At 41.8% G+C, this 23,672-nt stretch overlaps 1 protein-coding gene across 2 annotated transcripts in view; it reads right to left on the bottom strand.

Moving 5' to 3' along the window:
* Positions 1-23,672, bottom strand: part of LOC141259322 (probable cation-transporting ATPase 13A4) — a 153,296-nt gene that overhangs the window by 43,097 nt on the left and 86,527 nt on the right. For both annotated transcript variants that reach the window (XM_073675079.1, XM_073675080.1), the window contains exons 17-22: positions 17,771-17,888; positions 17,523-17,647; positions 17,088-17,251; positions 10,243-10,356; positions 2,907-2,986; positions 2,124-2,166 (exon numbers count right to left, since the gene is read on the bottom strand). In XM_073675079.1, the coding sequence (XP_073531180.1) occupies positions 2,124-2,166; positions 2,907-2,986; positions 10,243-10,356; positions 17,088-17,251; positions 17,523-17,647; positions 17,771-17,888 (644 nt within the window). The remainder of the gene's footprint in view (positions 1-2,123; positions 2,167-2,906; positions 2,987-10,242; positions 10,357-17,087; positions 17,252-17,522; positions 17,648-17,770; positions 17,889-23,672) is intronic.

The raw sequence follows: 23,672 nt of genomic DNA, 5'->3' as shown, positions 1-23,672 counted from the left end.
AATAAAGGACAAGTACAGTAACCAACACTATCACTGTACTTATTATATATGTGACTGACATGTTTCTATCTATCTAATCTATGTGTGATGCTCTATTCTTTCTGTTCTAAATTGTCGGGTACCGGTGTATGCCGTTGCTGAATTGCCGGCTTTTCATGTTTCACTGTGAGCACTGTTCCCATCGATTTGGGCAATCACTGTAATGCCACTACCATCATGGCTGTGGCACTACAGTGAGTGGCAGACTAACCCTGCATTATTGGTGCTCTAAATAGCGCCAGACATGCAGGATGGGGACCCGAGCTCCAGCCTGAGCATCGCTCAAGTACTCGGCGAGCTCCGAGCATCTCGAGTACTGAGATGCTTGGGCGAGTACCGAGCAGTGGTGAGCATGCTTGCTCATCACTAGTGTTCATGTGTCAAACTGATCAGTTTCCATGAGAAGGTAAGTTCCAGACTAGATGGGTGTGATTGTTACACATCTTGATTTATTTCAAAGCTCTGTACAATACAGTGCATAAAATGGAATGTAAAATAAAATGCTAGAATTATGAAGATATGTCGAACTGTGATAGGAAACGAGGGTGGGTTTTAAAGAATAGAGAAAAAGGTGCTCCAGCTGTAGGTATCTTCATAAAAATATTTAACTTTATTAGGTCATATAAAATGGCGTAAAACACCTAGGAAAACCACATCCTACGTGTTTTACACCATTTTATATGACCTAATAAAGTTAAATATTTTTTTGAAGAAACCTACAGCTGGAACACCTTTTTCTCTATGATTTACTTCCCTGCAGCACTGCTGATTCTGTGCTATGGTCTTCAACGTGGGTGAGCTGATTTATCCCTTTACTCTTTGCCATACATGGATATTAAATAGGTCATATACAGATGGGGTCATTGTTACTAATGAAATTCCGCTGGGGTCAGTAGAGTGGCCAATATTGGGCCCTAAACAGTTTTAATATATGTCTTGGTGGAGGGATTACACAGTAAAATATCGCTTTCAAACATGGCACTAAAAAAAGAAAAAAAGACTGTAGTATGTTACACATGACTTTGTCATTTATCTGCCCAACCTCTAACTTATCCAAATGAGTTTTAAGTAGAGATGATGATGATGATGATGATGATTATGCTGAGGATTTGCTCAAATTACAAAAAAAAAAAAAAAAATCAGATTTGACAAATTTTGAAATTTTAGTAATTCACCTTGCACAAATCCAACAAATTTCCGAGCAAATTTCATGGTTGATTTTGAATACCTGCCAAATGCGAATTTCAGCAAATTCACTTATCACTTTTCTTTTCACAAACAAATGAAAGACTATGACCTTGGGAAGGTATTAAATTCACAAACTACTGTGCTGTCCCGAATAAAACTAATAAACAAAGTATTTTTTTTCTTGTCTGTTCTGGCACTATGTTTTTCTGTTTGGATGTTCTATATAAACATAACAAAGATCAGTACAGAGATATCTATAATGGTCTACTTATATGCATGACTGTGACAAAGGGCATCCTCTATGTCTTGAAGAATGAAGGTTTCTACAACATTAAAGATGGGAATTCTTTACTGTTAGAGCAATGAGGCTAGAACTCTCTGGTAGAGGAAATTATCATGGTGAATTAATAAAAATAATTCAAAAGTGGAATGAATAAATGAATACATTTTGTGAAGAATAATAATGCAAATTGTATTTCTAAATGTATTTTTCCAAACTGGAAAAATGGGTTGATGATGCAAGGATTTATTCTGACTCTTATATTTGGAGTCAGGAAGTAATTTTTCGCTAAAATAGCTCTTCTGTCATATTGAAGGAAGGAAGGTTTGTCTTCCACTAGATCAACATTGCAATAGAATAGGTTGAACTAGATGGACTTTTTTCAGGCTTACAGACTATATTACTATGTTTGTTATTGTTATGGTGATCTTAGTCATTGCATAGATCACTGGTAATATGACCTATATTTATTGATCAATATTATTTAGACTAATTTAATGATTAAGATTATGATTAAGAAAACTATGGATCATTCAGTTTAGAATGAAGCACAAATGAAAGATCTTAAGTAAAACGTAAGCATAAGTTATAAGAAATAATTTTAAATGTTACTCACCCCGCAGTCATTTGCTCCATCACCACACATTCCAGCATAATAACTAAGGAAAATATATTGGAAATTTAATTATTTAATATTTTTGTAATGTACTGTAACATTTTGCGAAGATTTTTCTTTAAAATCTTAAACTTATAAACCAGGGTTGCCAAACTTATGTCTTGGAACCAGATGTGGCTCACGGGCTTATATTGTGCGGCTTGTGGCTGTCCACCAGCAAACAACTATGAAGAGCAGGGCTCCAGATGATGACTTTTGTGAGTAGCCCTGCACAGAAGAGCAGAACTTGATGCACATATACTGGTGGGGAGGGAAGGATAAATATGCTGAAAATAGGATGATACTGCCAGTTAGAGGGATACTTGAAGGTAGATGTAATGGTGTGGTGAATGTGCTTGATGTAAGAATGCCAAAAGGGATGAAACTGGGAACCCCAGGTTGCAGAAGACTTCTATTGGGACTGTAGGGCTCTTGGTGTCACAATGGTGTTAACGGGAGGAGGGGTCCTGCTGAATGTAGCTCGCACTATCGGAGCGGAATTTGATTCAAGGTAAGAAAGGTTGAGGACCATTGATATTAACATGTTCATTTACAGTATTATGGTACATTGATGTGTTTCCGTAAACCCGTTTCATCTATGTAGTAATTGTTTCGCCATTTGAATATGCAGAATTCATGTTTCCAGCAAAGTCATGCCTTTCCTGAATATGTGCTAAAAAGGTAAATTGCATAAACATACAACCTCACATATATCAGCTGGTTAACATTACTAAATAAACTTACTCTATTTTTTGTAATTCTTCAATAAGATTGGATTTTTGGCTTGGACTCATTCTAGCAAAAATTGTGCCTTTGAGAAGGATCTGTAAATGAATTAAGGATATGTTATACTTAATACGTAAAGTACGTAAGTGGATTTCACATTTAAGCATTGCAATCACAGGGCTGACGTTTATTGTGGATAAGCAAGTAATGCTATTTTCGGGACAGCTAATTTAATTAAAAGTTGTAGTTTTACTTCTCACATTTTGCTGGATATATATGGATAGAATGAGAAACCAGAGTATGATGTAATACTGCACTGCTGAAGAACAATGAAGTACTAGGGAGGTGCAGGACTCGTAGAGTCTGTGTGACTGTTAATTGTTAATCGATTGATCTATGAAATACTGCTTTTCAGCACCTTAATAACACCATTTTTTTCATTCTTGAACTACAGAAAAAGAAAAGAAAATTAAAGAACTCTTAGGCATAGTTTTCGTACTGAAGAAAAATACTGAAAACAAGGATTGCCTGTCAATAAAGTGTTATTCCTGGCTTGTGAGGCAGACAATCCATAAGCTATATCATTTTTTTGCATTTCTTTTGCATTTTTTTGTTTTTAAAGGGAGGGTGATTTTTTTAAATTTACCTCTTTATTTTATAGACAAATGAAAAATCTCATCATTCCAGAAATGCAAATGTAATGTTCTACCTCACAAAATCTTATAGTATAATAGTCCAATATTTTACTCATAAATGCATCCCGAATAAAGTAGCATGTTGCAGGCACTTGTTTTTGGGACCAGAGTAAGCCTACACCTAGTTTGCCTTGCCAAATCCTTTTGTTCTTTTTTATTTTTAATCTTTAATAAAAAGGAAACATCTTAATTATTGCATTTATGTTATACTAGTCCAATTTTGCAACTGTATGCACCACAATAATACTGCTTGGCTTTTGTGACATCTTACTCTGTGTCTGTGTGTAACAATGTTGATTATTTATATTTATGTTGAAGAAATTTTTTCAAGGGAGCAAATATATGAACAACAATATAAGTACTAATGGGTTTGGTACTCACTCGGCTGTGGTTGAGGTAGGCACAGAAGCATTTTCAGTGAAATCTAGGCTGGTTTATTAAACAGCATAAACCGCTCAAGAAGAAAAACAAAAACACCGCCTTGCCCAGCACAAAGTGGAAATACAAAGTAACATGTAGATACAACGTTACGGGTTCGCCCGCTCAGGTTAGTGTTCAGTCGTTAGGTTCTGAGCACAGACCAACACTCTGGACATCTCCAGACAGACCACAAATGAGACACCAGGTCTCCATTTTATACAGACGTCCTGGAGTGGGGATATGTGAGCAGCCAATCCCTCCCAACTCTTATGACTGCTCGTAAAAAACGGCCCTGATACACACTATTAACCCTCTCAGCACTATGTGTGCTGGAGCATGCTTTCCCGGTTTTACATCATGGAATCTACCAACCTGGGTGATACATATCTCCCCTCAAGGACCTGACCAGTGGCCATCTTACATACGCCCCTGTCCAAAGCTGAGGGGCTTGGCACCTTCTGCTAACAAACAGTGTACCCTCGACAATGCATCAGCATTGCCATGCAGTTTACCAGGCCTCTGCGCTACATGGAAGCTGAATTCCTGAATAGCTAGGAACCACCTGGTCACTCGAGCATTGTTTCCTTTCTTCTCGCTCATCCACCTTAATGGGGCATGGTCTGACACCAGCCTGAACTTCCTGCCTAAGAGGTAGTATCTTAGGGTTTCCAGCGCCCACTTGATGGCCAAATATTCCTTCTCCACTATGGAGTAATTTCTCTCAAAAGATGTCAGCTTCCGGCTTAAATACATTATGGGGTGCTCTTCCCCATTCATCTCTTGTGATAGATGTCAGATTGGGTGCTGTCCTAACTCCGTCAAGAAATTTGGGGCCACCAACACCTGTAGGGCTTCCTTCTCCCGGGTTTGTAGACCCTATAGTTGACGTTGCCAGCCTTTTCAACCACTTCACAGAGGCCCTGTCACTTGGACAGGAATTTTCTCTCCACCGTAGGTACCAGCACTAGTACCCGATCCTCAGGGTTGAAGTGAGTCACCCTCGCTGATCTATTGTACACCCTAGACTGTGCTTCTTGTGCTTTGAGGAGGTGTTCTTTCACAAAGGGCGCACTTCTGCAATCCTTTCTTGCATCTGGGACACTTGTTTGATAACACTCCTGTATCGTGTAGACTCCACCTCACAGGTCTCTTTTGCTACATCCAAGAGTCTGCGGGGGTGTCGGCCATATAACAGCTCAAATGGGGAGAAACCAGTAGAGGCCTGTGGGACTTCTCTAAAGGAGAACAGAAGGTACGGCAGTAGACAGTCCCAGTCCCGGGCGTCTTTCTCAACAACCTTCTTTAACATGCTCTTCAAGGTTTTATTAAACCTCTCCACTAAGCCATCTACTTGGGGGTGGTAGACTGAGGTCCTGAGTTGTGTGATTTGCAGGGTTTTGCACAACTCCCTCATTACCCATGACATAAATGGGGTCCCTTGGTCCGTTAAGATCTCCTTAGGCAACCCGTTCTAGAGAAGATGTGGACCAACTCCCGGACTATACATTTTGCAGAGGAGCTACGTAGTGGCACAGCCTCCGGATACCGTGTAGCATAGTCCAGTACCACCAGGAAATACTGATGTCCTTTGGCAGACTTGATCCATGGCTATGTGATCAAATGCCACCTCAATGATTGGCAATGGCACTAAGGGGCTACGGAAGTGGGCCACCGGGGAGGTCAGTTGGCAGGTGGGACATGACTTACAAAAATTTACAATTTCTCTGTGACAACTGAGCCAATAGAACCTCTGGAGGAACCTTTCCTGGGTTTACTTTACCCCCAGATGACAACCCAACACATGTGTATGGGCCATATCTAACACCCTGCATCTGTACGGTCCTGGCACTAGTAACTGCGCAATCACCTTCCCTCTGAGCTTGGTGACCAGATATAATAAAATAACTCCTCATTTACAGCAAAGTGCAGATATCGGGTGTCTGACCCCGGCTCTTGAGCAACATCATTCAGGACAGTGACATTATGAAACACCCCTTTAAGAGTCAAGTCTCTGAGCAGGGCGGATCTAAAGTTTCCCCCGGAAAACCTCTAGCTAAGGGATGTTAGCCTCCGGGGTTTTTGCTTCATCCTCATCCCAAAGAAGCACACAAAAAGGAAACCCGGCGGCGGCCTGCGATGAGGTTTCTGTAGGAGCGACCTGGTTGTTGTCTGTACAACCTGGCTTCCTCCCTTTCTCCCACAAGTCCTAAGACAAGGCAAAGTCCCGCCCTATTATAACAGTGCAACAGGTCCTTGACTACACCCACCTCATGGGACACGGAGCCACAGTTTGTGTCCATCACCACTCAGGCCACAGGGTAGTCCTTAGAGTCCCCATGGATACAACTGATGCAGACCTTTTTCCCCGGAACCAGATGACGAATTGTGGCCCTGACTAGGGTTACAACACTCCCCGAGTCTAACTGAGCAGTCACATGCACTCCATTTACTGACACTAGGCATTCCTGTGGTCCCTCGCCTGGTTGAGGAACAGCCCTGCAGGGACGATATGCAAAGTACGAGCAGCGTTGTCCTGTGCCACAGTCCATTGGCTCACTGGACATAGGAACACGGACAGCTATGTGACCTGGGGTGTGACATCTCTAACATACTATGATATTTGGCGGGACCTTTGGCAGCAATTCAGACCCCTTCTGTGCTCCAGGACGCCCCCCAGATGTGGCTCTAGTTTCCCTCTTTTGAGTGTCCGTCCCCTTTTGGGAACCCCAGTATGGAGATGCTACGACCCCTGGCTTCCCCAAGGAACTCTCTACCACCTGGTACCTTTCCACCAACCCCACCAAGTCATCGCCATTACAGTGATCTCACTGGCCACCCAGGCTTGCACTGACCTCGGCAGGGAATGTATGAACCTGTCCATGACGACCCTCTCCACCATCTGCGCTGGGGAGGAAGATTCAGTTTGCAACCACTTTTGGACCAGGTGTATGAGGTCGAACATTTGGGACTGGGGAGGTTTGTCACTGCAGTAGGCCCAGTGATGCACCCGTTGCGTCCTGACAGTCGCTCCTAAGCACGCCAAGATTTCCATTTTTAATTTGGCTTACACTTTGGGATCCTGCAAGGCCAAATCATAATAGGCTTTCTGTAGCTCGCCTGCTAAATATGGTGCCACAACCTCTGCCCACTGCTTCGGAGGCAATTTCTTCCACTCTGCCATCCTCTCAAAGATCGTCAGGAACGACTCGACGCCATCACCCAGGGTCATCTTTTGTAATGCTCTTCTTACCATTTTCATCAGGTGAGAGTCATCACCTGGAGTTGGGGGTGGGGCGGTGGCCCTGCCATGGATCCTCTCGGCCAGGAGCTCCATCTGCTGCTGTTGCTGTCACTCCTGCTGCTGTTGCCACTGCTGCTGTTGATGCTGCTGGAGGTTAGCCTTCTCCAGTAGCTTTATCAGCTCCTCTATGCTGCCGGACATCCCTTGCTGGCTGGCGGCCTTCACCCAGGGCATAAACGGTTTTCTGTAGCAGTTATACTGCTCCTTGGTATTGGTGCCCGCATTCTCCACCAATTGTAGGGTTTGGAACTCACTCGGCTGCGGTTGAGGTAGGCACAGAAGCGTTTCCAGTGAAATCCAGGCTGGTTTATTAAACAGCATAAACCGCTCAAGAAGCAAAACAAAAACACAGCTTTGTCCAGCAAAAACTGAAAACACAAATTAAAATGTCCATACAAAGTTCCGGGTTCGCCCACTCAGGTTAGTGTTCAATCCTTTAGGTCCTGAGCACAGACCAATACTCTGGAGATCCACAAATCTCCAGACACAGACCACAAATGAGACACTTGGTCTAAATTTTATATACATGCCCTTGGGTGGGGATATGTGAGCAGCCAATCCCTCCCAACTCTTATGACTGCTCGTTAATACCGGCCTGATAAACCCTATTAACCCTCTCAGAACTATGTGTGCTGGAGCATGCTTTCCCGGTTTTACATCACTGAAGCTACCAACCTGGGTGATCCATATCTCCCCTCAAGGACCTGACTGGGGGCCATCTTATAATACATACATACAGATCAACTTAAATACAGCCTTTGGCTGGCACAAAGTGAAACAAAGTAAAAAGACGGGTTTGACTGCTTAGCACAGAGTCCAGTTTCTTAGTCCTTTAGCAAAGCCACACAATCCAGGAGGTCTGCAAGCCTCCACACACACACTGACATTTGTGAGACAAACAGACCTCATTTTGCAAAGTGAAAGAGGTGGTGAGCAGCCATCTCTCCCAGCTCTTCAGCTGCTCATAGTTAACCCCTTTTAGTCCTACATATACTAAAAGCATTACTCCAAGTTTATCTCCCATACACTGTGTGTCCGACAGCCACCTTACTATATATATATATATATATATATATATATATATATATATATATATATATATATATATATATATACACACATATATATAGTATAGACCAAAAGTTTGGACACACCTTCTCATTTAAAGATTTTTCTGTATTTTCATGACTATGAAAATTGTACATTCACACTGAAGGCATCAAAACTATGAATAAACACATGTGGAATTATATACTTAACAAAAAAGTGAGAAACAACTGAAAATATGTCTTATATTTTAGGTTCTTCAAAGTAGCCACCTTTTGCTTTGATTACTGATTTGCACACTCTTAGCATTCTCTTGATGGGCTTCAAGAGGTTGTCACCGGAAATGGTCTTCCAACAATCTTGAAGGAGTTCCCAGAGATGCTTAACACTTGTTGGCCCTTTTGCCTTCACTCTGTGGTCCAGCTCACCCCAAACCTTCTCGATTGGGTTCAGGTCTGGTGACTGTGGAGGCCAGGTCATCTGGCGTAGCACCCCATCACTCTCCTTCTTGGTCAAATAGCACTTACACAGCCTGGAGGTGTGTTTGGGGTCATTGTCCTGTTGAAAAATAAATGATGGTCCAACTAAACGCAAACCGGATGAAATAGCATGCCGCTGCAAGATGCTGTGGTAGCCATGCTGGTTCAGTATGCCTTCAATTTTGAATAAATCCCCAACAGTGTCACCAGCAAAGCACCCCCACACCATCACACCTCCTCCTCCATGCTTCACGGTGGGAACCAGGCATGTAGAGTCCATCCGTTCACCTTTTCTGCATCGCACAAAGACACGGTGGTTGGAACCAAAGATCTCAAATTTGGATTCATCACACCAAAGCACATATTTCCACTGGTCTAATGTCCATTCCTTGTGTTCTTTAGCCCAAACAAGTCTCTTCTGCTTGTTGCCTGTCCTTAGCAGTGGTTTCCTAGCAGCTATTTTACCATGAAGACCTGCTGCACAAAGTCTCCTCATAACAGTTGTTGTAGAGATGTGTCTGCTGCTAGAACTCTGTGTGGCATTGACCTGGTCTCTAATCTGAGCTGCTGTTAACCTGCGATTACTGAGGCTGGTGACTCGGATAAACTTATCCTCAGAAGCAGAGGTGACTCATGGTCTTCCTTTCCTGGGGCGGTCCTCATGCCTATTCAATCTATTCAGCAGGACTATCAGCTGTGTATCCACCTGACTTCTGCACAACACAACTGATGGTCCCAACCCCATTTATAAGGCAAGAAATCCCACTTATTAAACCTGACATGGCACACCAATGAAGTGAAAACCATTTCCGGTGACTACCTCTTGAAGCTCATCAAGAGAATGCCAGGAGTGTGCAAAGCAGTCATCAAAGCAAAAGGTGGCTACTTTGAAGAACCTAGAATATAAGACATATTTTCAGTTGTTTTACACTTTTTTGTCAAGTATATAATTCCACATGTGTTAATTCATAGTTTTGATGCCTTCAGTGTGAATGTACAATTTTCATTGTCATGAAAATACAGAAAAATCTTTAAATGAGAAGGTGTGTCCAAACTTTTTGTCTGTACTGTAGATATATATATCTATAGATATATAGATATATATAGATATATCTGGTACTATGAGTCATGGTAGACAGAGGGTTGAGCAACTCAGGCTATTTTCCACAAAAAGGCAACTTTCAGCTAAATCAGGGATGACAAAGATGATGATTCTGTGGTGGACAAGACCTGGGAACCAGATGGGGGTACTACTGTTGCACAGCTGTAAAACTTTTCATGTCTTTCTCTTGAATACATTTGTGTCTTTTGGCTTAAAAAAATGCATTAAAAACTTGACTGTGTGAACACAGCCTAAGCCATTCATGTACTTCTACATTGGGAACTGTTAGTCATGCAAATGTTATACTCACTTTAGGAAGTAATTCATAGAAATGATTTACAATAACTTGATATGATTTTCCAGTCATGGCAAAATGAAAGCTCTTTTTTGTGTCATCTGTGTCACAGATGCTGATACAGGAGTCCTGGATATTGAGATAAAAAAAATATTAATCATCAACTTAACAAGCAAATCTTTTGAAATTTTAATTCACTGGCTTAGCTTAAGTCTTCCCCAAAAATGTAATTTACAGATCAATTCACTTAAAGTTGCAAGTACTACAATTTCCCTGAAAATACGCAAATAACACTCATTTTTTTACACCTGTGTCCAATTCCTTAGTATTGTCAAAGAGACCTCAACATATTTGCCTCCAGATACATGTAACCATTCTTCACTGCTCTGCTATAAAAAACACTATCCGTACAGCTCTGCCTAAGTTGATGCCATAAGCCTCTGAAAGCCACTGAGCTCACCAATTAGCTGCAGCACTGTGGACCTGATGTCAGTACTGCAGATAATAACAGTCATTAGAAATACTCACTGCTGGACTAGGGTATGGTTAGTAAAAAGGGGTGAGCGGATCCGTGGAAGTTCGGGTCTGTACCTAAAGTTGAACCAGAACCCGAACCCCATTTAAAAGAATGGGGAGCCGAACTTTACTGGAAAAAATCTCTCTTATTTCTATTAGTAATGTATTTTTTTTTTTTTTTTAAAAAGTAGCCTGGAAAATGGATTTTACAGAATCGTAAAACCCTTTAACATATCATAAAACAGAGTGACCGTTACGATTTTCCCTGGAATAAGAAAATGCAGTGGGTTAGCTAATGATGCAATCTCTGTGTAGAGCCTAATCAGGGATGGACTGACTACATACAGAGTATCCATATCGGATGAAGAAGATTACACTTTGAAATGCATTTGAAGCATAAAGGGAATCTGTCAGCAGGTTTTTGCGGTGTAATCCGAGAGCAGCATGATGTAGGGGTAGAGAGCCTGATTCCACCGATGTGTAACTTACTGACTGCTTGGTGTAATTTTGATAGAATCCCTGTTTTATCTATTGTAGATGTAGCAATGTTCAGAAAGCTGAGCTGTGTATAACCCTGCCCACACCCCTGATTGGTAGCTTGCTAACAATGCACAGTGTAAACAGGAAGCAACCAATCAGTAATGGGGGTGGAAATACACAGATTAGCATGACTATTCAGCACATGAGATCTTGTCAGGCAGTAATCAAATTGATCAAATGCTGATTGTATTGAAACTTCAGCACTCAGCCTAATATGTTACACATCCCTGGAATCTTGATCATATTCTATAATATGTTGCTCTCATATTATATAGCAAAAACCTGCTGACAGATTCTCAAGTACCGGCTTCATTCATATGTCTGTGATTTTTCTCATACAGAAAAACATTGACTGTAGTTCAGTGTTTTGGACCCAATTTTTATCAGTTTTTTGTCATTGTTTCAGTTTTTACCATCAGTGTTTCATCAGTGATTTTTCCCTGGTTTAAAAAAAATAAACTGCAAAGCCTCTTCTATATATTATAATGTTAATCACAGACAGCATACTTTCTGTCTGTGATTTTTATTGACCCATAGATTTGCATGGGTAATTTTGATCTGTGACTTGGATTTAAAAAAGCCATTTCTCTGTGGATTTTTGTGGGCACAGACAAATAAAAAGCACCATAGACATTAATGAGTATGTGTTCTGTCTGGAAAAATAACTACCGTATTTTCAGACTATAAGACTAACTTTTTTACTCCAAAATTTTGGAGGAAAGTGGGGGGTGCGTCTTATAGTCCGAATACTATATTATTGTATGGCCACATGGTGGTGGGTGTGGGGGAGCTGCAGCGGGGGATCAGCGGGGCACAGGAGGCAGCAGCAGCCGCCTGCTGCAGCCAAGCTGTGCCCGCTACTAAAGAAAATGAATATTTCCTGTTCCCCACGCCCATGGGCATGGAGAGCAATGAATATTCAATTCTCTTAATAGCCGGCACACTGTAGCCGAAGCACGGCTCCTGCTGCGCTCTGCGGTCAGTGTGCCCGCTATTAAAGCTCATGAATATTCCCTACAACCCACTCCCATGGGTTGTAGTGAATATTCATGGTCTTTAATAGTAGTCACACTGACCACAGAGCGGCAGCAGGAGCAGCGCTGCTGTGCAGTGTGCAGGCTATTGAACAGATTGAATGGTCACTGCTCCCCACGCAAAGAGTCCCGGCGTGGGGAGCAGTGACTATTCCAGCACAGCGTCTCACACTGTGTGAGAGAGCATGGCAGGGACGCCATGCGTGCCCTGCCATGCGCCGCACACAGTGAGAGTGTCGGCAGCAGAGCGGGACAGAGTTGGAGGAGAGAGTAAGCGAGTAAAATTGTTCTTTTTTTTTTTGTAGGCAGAGTGATGGGGGCTCAGAAGGTGCCATACATACCAGGATAGGGGCTCAGAAGGTGCCATACATACCAGGATGGGGGCTCAGAAGGTGCCATACATACCAGGATGGGGGCTCAAGGAATGCCATACATACCAGGAAGGGGACTCAAGGGATGCCATGCATGCCAGGATGGGGGCTCAAGGGGTGCCATGCATACCAAGATGGGGTATAAAGGAATGCCATGCATACCAGGATGGGGGATAAAGAGTTACCATGCATACCAGGATGGGGGATAAAGGGGTGCCATGCATACCAGGATGGGATGGGGGCCACTTATACCAGAAAGGAGGGGCCATACATACCAGGATGGAGGATATTAACAGAATTGGGGGACATTACCCCAATACCAGTGTCAGCAGCAGACCCCCGTAACAGGGCAGCAGGGAGCAGTGACTATTCCAGCACAGCGTCTCACACTGTGTGAGAGAGCATGGCAGGGACGCCATGCGTGCCCTGCCATGCGCCGCACACAGTGAGAGTGTCGGCAGCAGAGCGGGACAGCGTTGGAGGAGAGAGGAGGTGAGTATGATTGTTCTTTTTTTTTTGTAGGCAGAGTGATGGGGGCTCAGAAGGTGCCATACATACCAGGATAGGGGCTCAGAAGGTGCCATGCATACCAGGATGGGGCCTAAGGGGGTGCCATGCATTAAAGGATGGGGGCTCAAGGGGTGCCATGCATACCGGGATGGGGGCTCAAGGGGTGCCATGCATACCAAGATGGGGTATAAAGGAATGCCATGCATACCAGGATGGGGGATAAAGAGTTACCATGCATACCAGTATGGGGGATAAAGGGGTGCCATGCATACCAGGATGGGATGGGGGCCACTTATACCAGGAAGGAGGGGCCATACATACCAGGATGGAGGATATTAACAGAATTTGGGGACATTACCAAAATACCAGTGTCAGCAGAAGACCCCCATAACAGGGCATCATGACCACATTTTTTGCTTAATTTTTTTTCCTATTTTCCTCCTTTAAAACCTAGGTGCGTCTTATGGTCCGATGCGTCTTATAGTCCGAACAATACAGTAATAGAAAATGTACGTGATTCACAGACATCTGAATTAGGATTAACACTTATGCATGGGCCAAAAATCGTACCTAACGAATGTTTGTAAGAACACTGGTTGTGATTATTGGCTCAAGTAAAAACACCACCAATCAACCAACAAGTACAAAAATATACTTGTTCACTGGCTGATCAAATCTTTTATATAGCCTTCAAAACAATCATCGGCAACACATCTCCCTGTTTAACCCCTTTCTTATGTGAGACGTATCTATACATTCCTGTGACCTGGTACTTATTGACCAGGGACTTATGGATACGTCTCGACGATCGCGAGCACGGAGGCTGTGCGTGCGAGATTGCCGCCGGATGTCAGCTGATTCTAACAGCTGACACCAGGCACTCAGTGCCAGGAGTGGTGCTCGCACCCCCCCCCAGCACTTTAAACCCCTAAATGCTGCAATCACGATTGCAGCATTAAGCGAGCAAGCAGATGGACAGAAGCCCCTCTGCTCTTAGATCGGAGACCCCGCGACATTATCGCGGAGTCCAGATCGTTGCCATGGTTACCCGAGTCACCAGGCACTTGCAAGGTAGTTAGATAATGTGCAGTGCATGATCTAACGATCTTGTGTCTGCAGGGCTGACAGCTATAAGGCATAGCATTGATCCTGCACTGCTATGCCTTATAGCAGCGATCAGACTGCAGAAAGTCCCATAGTGGAATAAAATAAAAAAGTGAAAAAAATATTTAAAAAAAGTTGTAAAAATATTTTCCTGTGCTCCCAAATACAAATGCCCACCTCTCTTTTGAGCCCTACAGTATGCCTTAACCGAATCCACATGTTTGGCATATCTGTAGCGATGAGAACCCGCCTAATTTACAGGTGCGTGTTTCCAGAAGCACGAGCTGGGAATAATGTACTGGTCAATACAACGTACTGGTCACTACAACGGCAGTTTGCAATTTTCACTCATCAACATCCACTGCTGCTTGTTTCTAGAAAAGACCCATGGAGTCAAAATCATCATTACACCTGTAGATAAATTCCCAAGGGGGCATAATTTCCAAAATAGGATAATTTGAGAGGGGATTCTGCACTTCTAGTACTTAGGGGCTCTGTACATGGAGTCTGCATAGTATTTTAGAAAAATCTGCTCTCCAGGAGGCAAATAGCACTCCATCTCTCCTGAGTCTTTCCGTATGGCTACGCAGTACTGTACAGCCACATATGGGGTATTTCTACATGCAGCAGAAATTGTGGGACAAATTTTGGTGCCATTTTTACCCATTTCCCAGTGTAAAAATGTAAAATCTGTGGCCAAAACAAAATTTTGGTGGTAAAAAATTTTGTTCACTGCCCAATGGTATACAACTCTGTCAGCTACCTGTGGTGTCAATATGCCCACTGAACCCCTAGATTAATTAATCGAGAGGTGTAGTTTGTAAAATGGGGACTCTTATGGGCGGTCTGCTATTCTGACACCTCATGGGCTCGGCTAATGTGACATGGCACCCTCAAACCAGTCCTTCAGAATCTAAACTCCAATATGGTGCTTCTTCCTTCTGAGCTTTGCACTGTGCATCAAAAGTAGTTTTCGACCGCATATGGGGTATCGGCGTACATAGGAAAAATTGCACAACAAATTTTGGGGTCCATTTTCTCCTGCTCTCCTTGTGAAAATGAAATAAATTGGAGCTAAAACAACATTTTTGTGGGAAAAATATATTTTTTTCATTTTTACAGATCCACATTGTAAAATTCTGTGAAGCACCACACATCTAAATAAAATTCCTCGATGAATTAATCTAGGGGTTCAGTGAGCATATTGACACCACAGGTGGCTGACAGAATTTTATACCATTGGGCAGTGAAGAAAATTTTTTACCACCAAAATTTTGTTTTCGCCACAGATGCTCAAAAGGAAGAAGCACCATATTGGAGTTCAGATTTTGCTGGACTGGTTTGAGGGTGCCATGTCACATTGGCAGAGCCCCTGAGGTGTCAGAATAGCAGACCGCCCATAAGAGACCCCATTTTACAAACTACACCTCTTGAGGGGTCTAGTTTCCAAAGTGGTGTCACTTTTGGAGTGTTTGAGCTTATGTAAAGTAGACATGTGGGAAATGTTATTTATTAACTATTTTGTGTGACATATCTCGCTGATTTAAGGGCATGAAAATTCAAAGTTTGACTATTGCTAAATTTTCAAGATTTTCTGCAAATTTTTGATTTTTTCAAAAATAACCGCCTATCTTATCAAATAAATTTTACCACTATCATGAAGTACAATATGTTGTGAAAAAACAATCTCAGAATCAGTGGGATCCATTAAAGCGTTCCAGAGTTATTATCTCATAAAGTGACAGTGGTCAGAATTGTAAAAATTGGCCTGGTCATTAACGTGAAAACAGCCTTCGGGGGTGAAGGAGTTAAACAGGGGGTTTGCTACCGACCTTATGCTGTCTGTGAAATGAACAATTGTAATAACAGTTGTCCCATATAGATTTCATCGAATTGTGTAAAATGACTTTTGTATGACAATCATTGATCGGTGATCTTTATGGGCAGAAATCTGTGAAAAGGGACCCTTAGAAACCAATACAGTCTACCCATTGTGGATTTGTACTCTCTAGACTATAATAGTGGGTTGCACCTTATATCCATTTTCATACACCAAAAATGTCACAGCGGCTAACTGTAGTTTATAATACTTTAAAGGGAATCTGTCACCAGGTTTTTGTTATTCCATCTAAGAGCAGTATTATATAGGGGCAGAGACCATTCATGCGCTCTATCATTTAATGATCTGCTTGCTATATTTTTTATAAAATCATAGTTTTCTCAGCAGTAAATTATAATTCGAGGAATAGTAAACCCGCTGTCAAGTAGTCCTCCATATTCATGTGCTTTTTATAAGCCCACCCCCCCACTGATTGGCAGCTCTCTGGCCATGTACAGTGTACACAGAAAGCTGCCAATCATTGATGTGGGTGGGGATATACAGAGCTCAGCATTCTGAGAAATGATAAATCTGCAACAGATAAAACAGTAATTTTATCAAATATACAGTAAGCTGCCCATTAAATGATATATTGCCAGAGTCAGCCCCTTTGCCCCTATATCATACTGCTCTCAGATAGGGTAGCAAAAACTTGGTGACAGGTTCCCTTTAAGGCTATGTCATAAATGACTTCTATGCCTGTTGATCAGTAAATACTTAAAATCTTCAGAATAAAGTTCTTTGGTAAGCCCAAGGTCTCTAACCAAATTTGAGAATTCCAAGAAAATACGTATCTTATTATCTTTCAGAAGTAATTATTCCCTCTTATAAATGTTGTCAGTTCTGTGAGAAGACTTTAGGATTTTATTGGTATACAAAGTGGTAATGTAAAATACTGGACCATACCTGTGAAACATTACTTTTTTCTTGGATCTTCTCACTACTTCCCCAAGTAATAGATGCAGGAGAACTTTCTTCTGGAGCATTGGCTTCTATGACAATCAAGTTACCCCCTACAGGAATCATTCCTGAAGTTTTCCCAATAGTACAAGCAGTCTGGAGGTTGTCACCTAAAAAACAAAATACCACTGCAAGTAAATACAATGACCTGCTTGCTCTTTTCTCTGTCTCTGTGATGTAATCATTTAGACAAAAGAAAAGTTTGAATGCAATCCAGAGAATATAAATTGATCATATTTTTTTAGTCATATATTATTTGCTTTAATAGATAACACACTGGCCAACTGACAAATATTGCATAATGTATCTACATGTTCTTTGTGACAGGTTTCAATGGCACCACAGGGACACTAGATTTGTAGTAGTGAAATAGAAGTGTACCAGTTATCATGACAGTCCTTATTTTTGCTTCTGTAAGTTCATGAAGCACTGCTTTGGTCTCAGGTTTTAATTTGTTTTCCATTATAAGAAATCCAAGAAACACTAAATCAGACTCTACTTCTTCCCTAAGAAAACATAAGAATGAATGAGTAAATAAAATGGTGTGTAATGTACTAATAACAAGTTAAGACGATGATCATTTCCGACAAACGTAAAAAGCTAATAATACATGCATTGTATTACTTTACCTTTCCAAGCTTTCTATGATCTGAGCATTATTTGTAGCTAGCTTCTTATATGCCAGCGCAATCACTCGGAAACCTTGTAAAGTATAATGCTCAAGTTCTTTGCGGTAATTTAATGGCACTGCACAACAGAAAATGTATTTTTGGAGTTATTGACATTAAAGATGGTATGTCTGGTCGATTTTGACATATACTAATTTACATCATCGCAGAACCAATGTTATTTCTACACAATGATATCTGATCTTGATTGACCTGCACAGTTCATGCTGAACATAAATAAATAATTTAATATTGTATTTTTCTATGCAGAATTAGTAAAAGTAAGAATTTTGATTTCTTGAATTTATTAACAATTAAACTTAAAGCTATATATGAAAAAAACTGGTAGAAAAACACTCTTCAGGTTAGTTTAAAAAGTAAGGAGTATGTGTGCGAACATAAGGAATATATTTATTATGCCAGTGTATTCCACAGTTCACAGTCATCACTGTGTCCATTGGATGCTCACATTCTAAATTCGCTATGAGGTATGTTTTTGGAGTGTGCAGGTAACCAAGAGGAAACCCATGCAAACATGGGGAAAACATACAATTTCCTCACCAATGTTAACCTTGGTGGGATTTGCAGTACCAGACCCCAGCGTTACCAAGCAACAATGATCACTGAGTTAAAATGCTCCCCTATGACTTATACCCTGAATTCTACACCAGTTTTAACCTCTGCAGGCTTTGTCCCTAGTTTTCAGTTGTTTCTGAACTAGTGGCTGGAGACTAGCTAATATTTTGTCTCCCATGCACAGTACAAACAGACATGAGAGATGCCAGCTCTCATGTCTCTGTGTAAAACATGTTCAGAAGTAGTAGCATGGATTTAATTATATAGTGGTATTCAGCAGTGCAGCAATGAATCCAGTAATGAGGTGAAATAAAACACTTATTAGAAAGCAGCAGCACTGTCTCTCTGCCCCTTTCTCACTCTGCTACTCCCTGCTCTAAATAGACTTCAATCTGCAGCTGTAATTTGATCCCTCAGTGAAGTGGCAGTCCCAAATGTCTTCCAGTACAGTGAATACCCTTTAGAATTGTTGCAAAGTCTGTTGAAAGGCAAAGTTACCAGAAGCAGAATTATCCTTATTACTAGTCTAAAGATTTTCTAAGGCATAAAAATTTAGTATTCTGGATTATTTTATCCATTAAAAAAGGAAACCTCCTGCCCCATTTCAAGGCAACAAGGAAGTACCAACTAGTGTTGAGCCACCCCCGTAGTGTTCGGGTTCGGTTCGGTTCGTCGAACACCGGGATGTTCGAGAAACTGTTCGTCGAACTGTTCGTTGAACACCTTAGAACACCATCGAACACCGTTAAAACCAATGGCAGGCAAACAAAAACACATAGAAACACATAGAAAACACCTTCAAAGGTGTCCAAAAGCTGACAAACTGCTCAGAAGACGCTCTCTTTAAAAAAGCCGGCCGGCAATTCAGCAGCGGCATACACCGGTACCCGACAATTTAGACAAGAAGGAATAGAGCATCACACATAGATTAGATAGATAGAAACATGTCAGTCACATATATATGAAGTACAGTGACAGTGTTGGTTACTGTACTTGTCATTTAGTGTAAAGGATTTATTAAAAAAAATATTAGTATTTTCATGCACCGTCTCTTTAAAAAAGCCGGCCGGCAATTCAGCAGCGGTACCCAACAATTTACAACAGAAAGAACAGAGCTTCACACATAGATTAGATAGATAGAAACATGTCAGTCACATATATATGAAGTACAGTGACAGTGTTGATGACAGTACTTGTCATTTAGTGTTAAAATAAAGGATTTATTAAAAAAAAATTGGCGTGGGGTTCCCCGTAATTTTAGTCTCTAGCGGAGGTTAAGCAGATGGATGGGGCAGATGTTTGAAGCCTGGGAAGGGGGTAATACCCATGGAGCTTCCCAGGCTACTAATATCAGCCCCCAGCTGAATACTTAGCCTTTACTAGCTATTAAAATGGGGGACCCCCCCCAAAAAATGACGTGGGGTCCCCCCTATTTTAATAGCTAGCAAAGGCTAGGCAGACAGCTGGGGGCTGATATTAATAGCCCAGGAAGGGTGCCATGAATATTGGCCCCCTCCCAGGCTAGAAACGCCAGCCGTCAGCCGCCCCAGAAATGGCGCATCCATAGGATGCGCCAATTCTGGCACTTAGCCTCGCTCTTCCCACTACCCTGTAGCGGTGGCAGTGGGGTAATAGGGTTGGGGTTGATGTCAGCTTATAATGCCAGCTGACATCAAGCCCAGGATAGTAATGGAGAGGCGTCTATAAGACACCCCCATTATTAACCCCATAGTGAAAGTTAAAAAAAACACAAACACCCAGAATAAAGTCCTTTAATTGAAATAAAGACACAATTCTTTATTGTTCTAAATTAAACCCTACTGAATTCCAGCTGAAGCCAACGATCTCCTGCAATAAAAGAAAAATAATAAAGCAACATCATCCTTACCTTTCCATGGTTCCCAGGACAGCTTCAGCTCTGCTACATCGAGATGACAGGCTGGACCGCAACAGAACGCTGCCATCCAGCTTGCCATGCCGCAGACACTGAGAAGCGCAGGCATGCTTGCGCTCCTCAGTGTCTCGCTGTGACGGCATCCAGATGAGCCGAGGTCATGTCCAATGAACTCGGCTCACCTCATGTACGTCACTGACAGCGTGGGAAAATTCTCCTGCACTCAGCGCTTCAGTGTGAGAATTCTCCCACGCTGTTAGTGACGTGCATGAGGTGAGCTCATGTCCAATGAACTCAGCTCACTTCATGCACGTCACTGACAGCGTGGGAAAATTCTCCTGCACTCAGCGCTTCAGCGTGAGAATTTTCCCACGCTGTCAGTGACGTGCATGAGGTGAGTTCATGTCCAATGATCTCCGCTCACCTCATGCACGTCACTGACAGCGTGGGAGAATTCTCACGCTGAAGCGCTGAGTGCAGGAGAATTTTCCCACGCTGTCAGTGACGTGCATGAGGTGAGCCGAGTTCATTGGACATGAACTCGGCTCATCTGGATGCCGTCACAGCGAGACACTGAGGAGAGCAAGCATGCCTGCGCTTTTCAGTGTCTGCGGGATGACAGGCTGGATGGCAGCTTTCTGCTGCGGTCCAGCCTGTCATCTCGATGTAGCAGAGCTGAAGCTGCGTGGGAACCATGGAAAGGTAAGGATGATGTTGCTTTATTATTTTACTTTTATTGCAGGAGATCGTTGGCTTCAGCTGGAATGGGCGTGATGGTGAGTATGGTTTAATTTAGAACAATAAAGAATTGTGTGTTTATTTCAATTAAAGGACTTTATTCTGGGTGTTGTGTTTTTTTTTAAATACTTTACTAGAAATTCATGACGGTCATGTCTAATATTGGCGTGACCCCATGAATTTCGGGCTTAGGGCCAGCTGATAATACCAATCTGGCCTTAACCCCTTTATTATCCTATGGATGCGCCATTTCTGGGGCGGCTGACGGCTGGTGTTTCTAGCCTGGGAGGGGGCCAATATTCATGGCACCCTTCCTGGGCTATTAATATCAGCCCCCCGCTGTCTGCCTAGCCTTTGCTAGCTATTAAAATAGGGGGGACCCCACGTCATTTTTTTGGGGGGGTCCCCCATTTTAATAGCTAGTAAAGGCTAGGTATTCAGCTGGAGGCAGATATTAGTAGCCTGGAAGCTCCGTGGCTATTACCCCCTTCCCAGGCTTCAAACATCTGCCCCAGCCGTCTGCTTAACCTCCGCTAGAGCCTAAAATTATGGGGAACCCCACGCCATTTTTTTTTTTAATAAATCCTTTATTTTAACACTAAATGACAAGTACAGTAATCAACACTATCACTGTATTTCTTATATATGTGACACATGTTTCTATCTATCTAATCTATGTGTGATTCTCTATTCCTTCTATTCTAAATTGTCGGGTACCGCTGCTGAATTGCCGGCCGGCTTTTTTAAAGAGACGGTGCATGAAAACACTATTATTTTTTTTAATAAATCCTTTACACTAAATGACAAGTACAGTAAGCAACACTGTCACTGTACTTCATATATATGTGACTGACATGTTTCTATTTATCTAATCTATGTGTGATTCTCTATTCTTTCTGTTCTAATTTGTCGGTTACCGGTCTATGTTGCTGCTGAATTGCCGGCTTTTCATGTTTCACTGTGAGCACTGTTCCAATCGATTTGGGCAATCACTGTAATGCCACAACCACCATGGCTGTGGCATTACAGTGAGTGGCAGACAATCCCTGCATGATTGGTGCTCTAAATAGCGCCAGACATGCAGGACACGCTTTTGGTGCACGAACAGTTATCGAGCAAAACCTCGAACAGCCGAATTGTTTGCAAATTGTTCGGGTTCGTCGAACGACTCGAACACCGCCCAAAACAGCTCGAATTTGAGATTGGCGAACAGTTCTAGTCTAACACCGCTCATCTCTAGTACCAACCCAAAAAGATCCATTTTATTAATTTAGACGCCTGTATATCTACTTAGAATTCTTATTCTGAACCAGTTTTCATTCCAAATTTTCTATTTACTTCATATTCACAAATCACTTAAAATAATAATAAGTATTCATGAGCTCTCTAAACATTGAACAAAAGCCAGAAAACAACTAAAAGAAGTCAAGATGAATAATAGCTTAAAGGCCATAGACCCTGTTGAAAACTGTTTTTATTTAATTGGAAGTGCTTTTACAAATATAAGTAAATTTTGCAAATGATTTTTATTACTTAATGTCTTCCATTTACTGAAGCTTGTACAACATGGACTAAATTTACAGTTTGATGTAGATTGACAAAATTAGAACAAAGCAGAACTGAACTAACAATTTTCTGACGACTTTAAACTTGAAGCCCTACTCTGATCTGTCCTAATCTAAAGTCAAATCTAGAAAAAATATATTACATGCAAATCAGATAGGCCACGGCCCCACTCTCAATATTTGGTCAGTATTTTCTCTCAGGAGTGGGAGCCAAAACCAGGAGTGGGTGATAAATGCAGAATTGGTGACTTGTTTCTATTATACCTTTTCTCTGATTGTTCCTCACCTGGTTTTGGCTCCCACTCCTGAGAAAAAATACTGACCGAATACTGACCAAATACTGATAGTGGGGCCGTGGCCTTAGGAGAGGTGGGTTTTAGAAAGAGTCATAAGAAAGTTATGCAACAGATATAGCACAAAATGGGATTGAGAATCATGCACTGTAGTGTATATACTTAAAACATAGAAGTAATTTGCTCACCCAAGCCATGATTGTGGCATTCTCTATTCGGTCTCAACCATGGCTACAATCTAAGTCACAGCTCCAGTAAGTTGAAAATTGGGTCCAGCAGGGAGAAGATAAATAAAACTCTTATTTTATTAGTAACAAACTTTTTTCCGTAGATTTAAAGGAAATCTTTCATGAGGTTTTTGTTAAGTAATTTGAGAGGAGCATTATGTAGTGGCTGAGAACCTGGTTCCAGCGATGTGTCACTTGCTGGTCTGCATGCTGTAATTTTGATACAATCACTGTTTTCTCTAATTCAGATCTAGCAATGCTCAGAATCTGAATTTCCAGCTCTCTGTGTAAACTGTACATTATCAGAAAGCTGCTAATCAGCATAGGGGCACGGTTACACAGAGCAGTTTATTTGGAGGCACAAGACACCTAGTCCTGTTAAGATAATCTCTTGCTCATAAAACACTGATTTTATTTAGGCAACAACACATATCCTTGTACGTGATATATCACTGGAGTCAGGTCTCTGCCCCTACATCATGCAGCTCACAGATTATATAGCAAAAACTACAGACAGATTATCTTTAAATTTAAAAAGGGAAATCATAATTATTTTTTTTATATATTTTG

Source organism: Phyllobates terribilis, unplaced genomic scaffold (assembly GCF_046119375.1).
Source record: "Phyllobates terribilis strain yellow unplaced genomic scaffold, ASM4611937v1 Scaffold_3__8_contigs__length_932513732, whole genome shotgun sequence".
Classification (NCBI taxonomy): domain Eukaryota; kingdom Metazoa; phylum Chordata; class Amphibia; order Anura; family Dendrobatidae; genus Phyllobates; species Phyllobates terribilis.
This window is presented reverse-complemented; position numbering and strand designations above follow the sequence as displayed.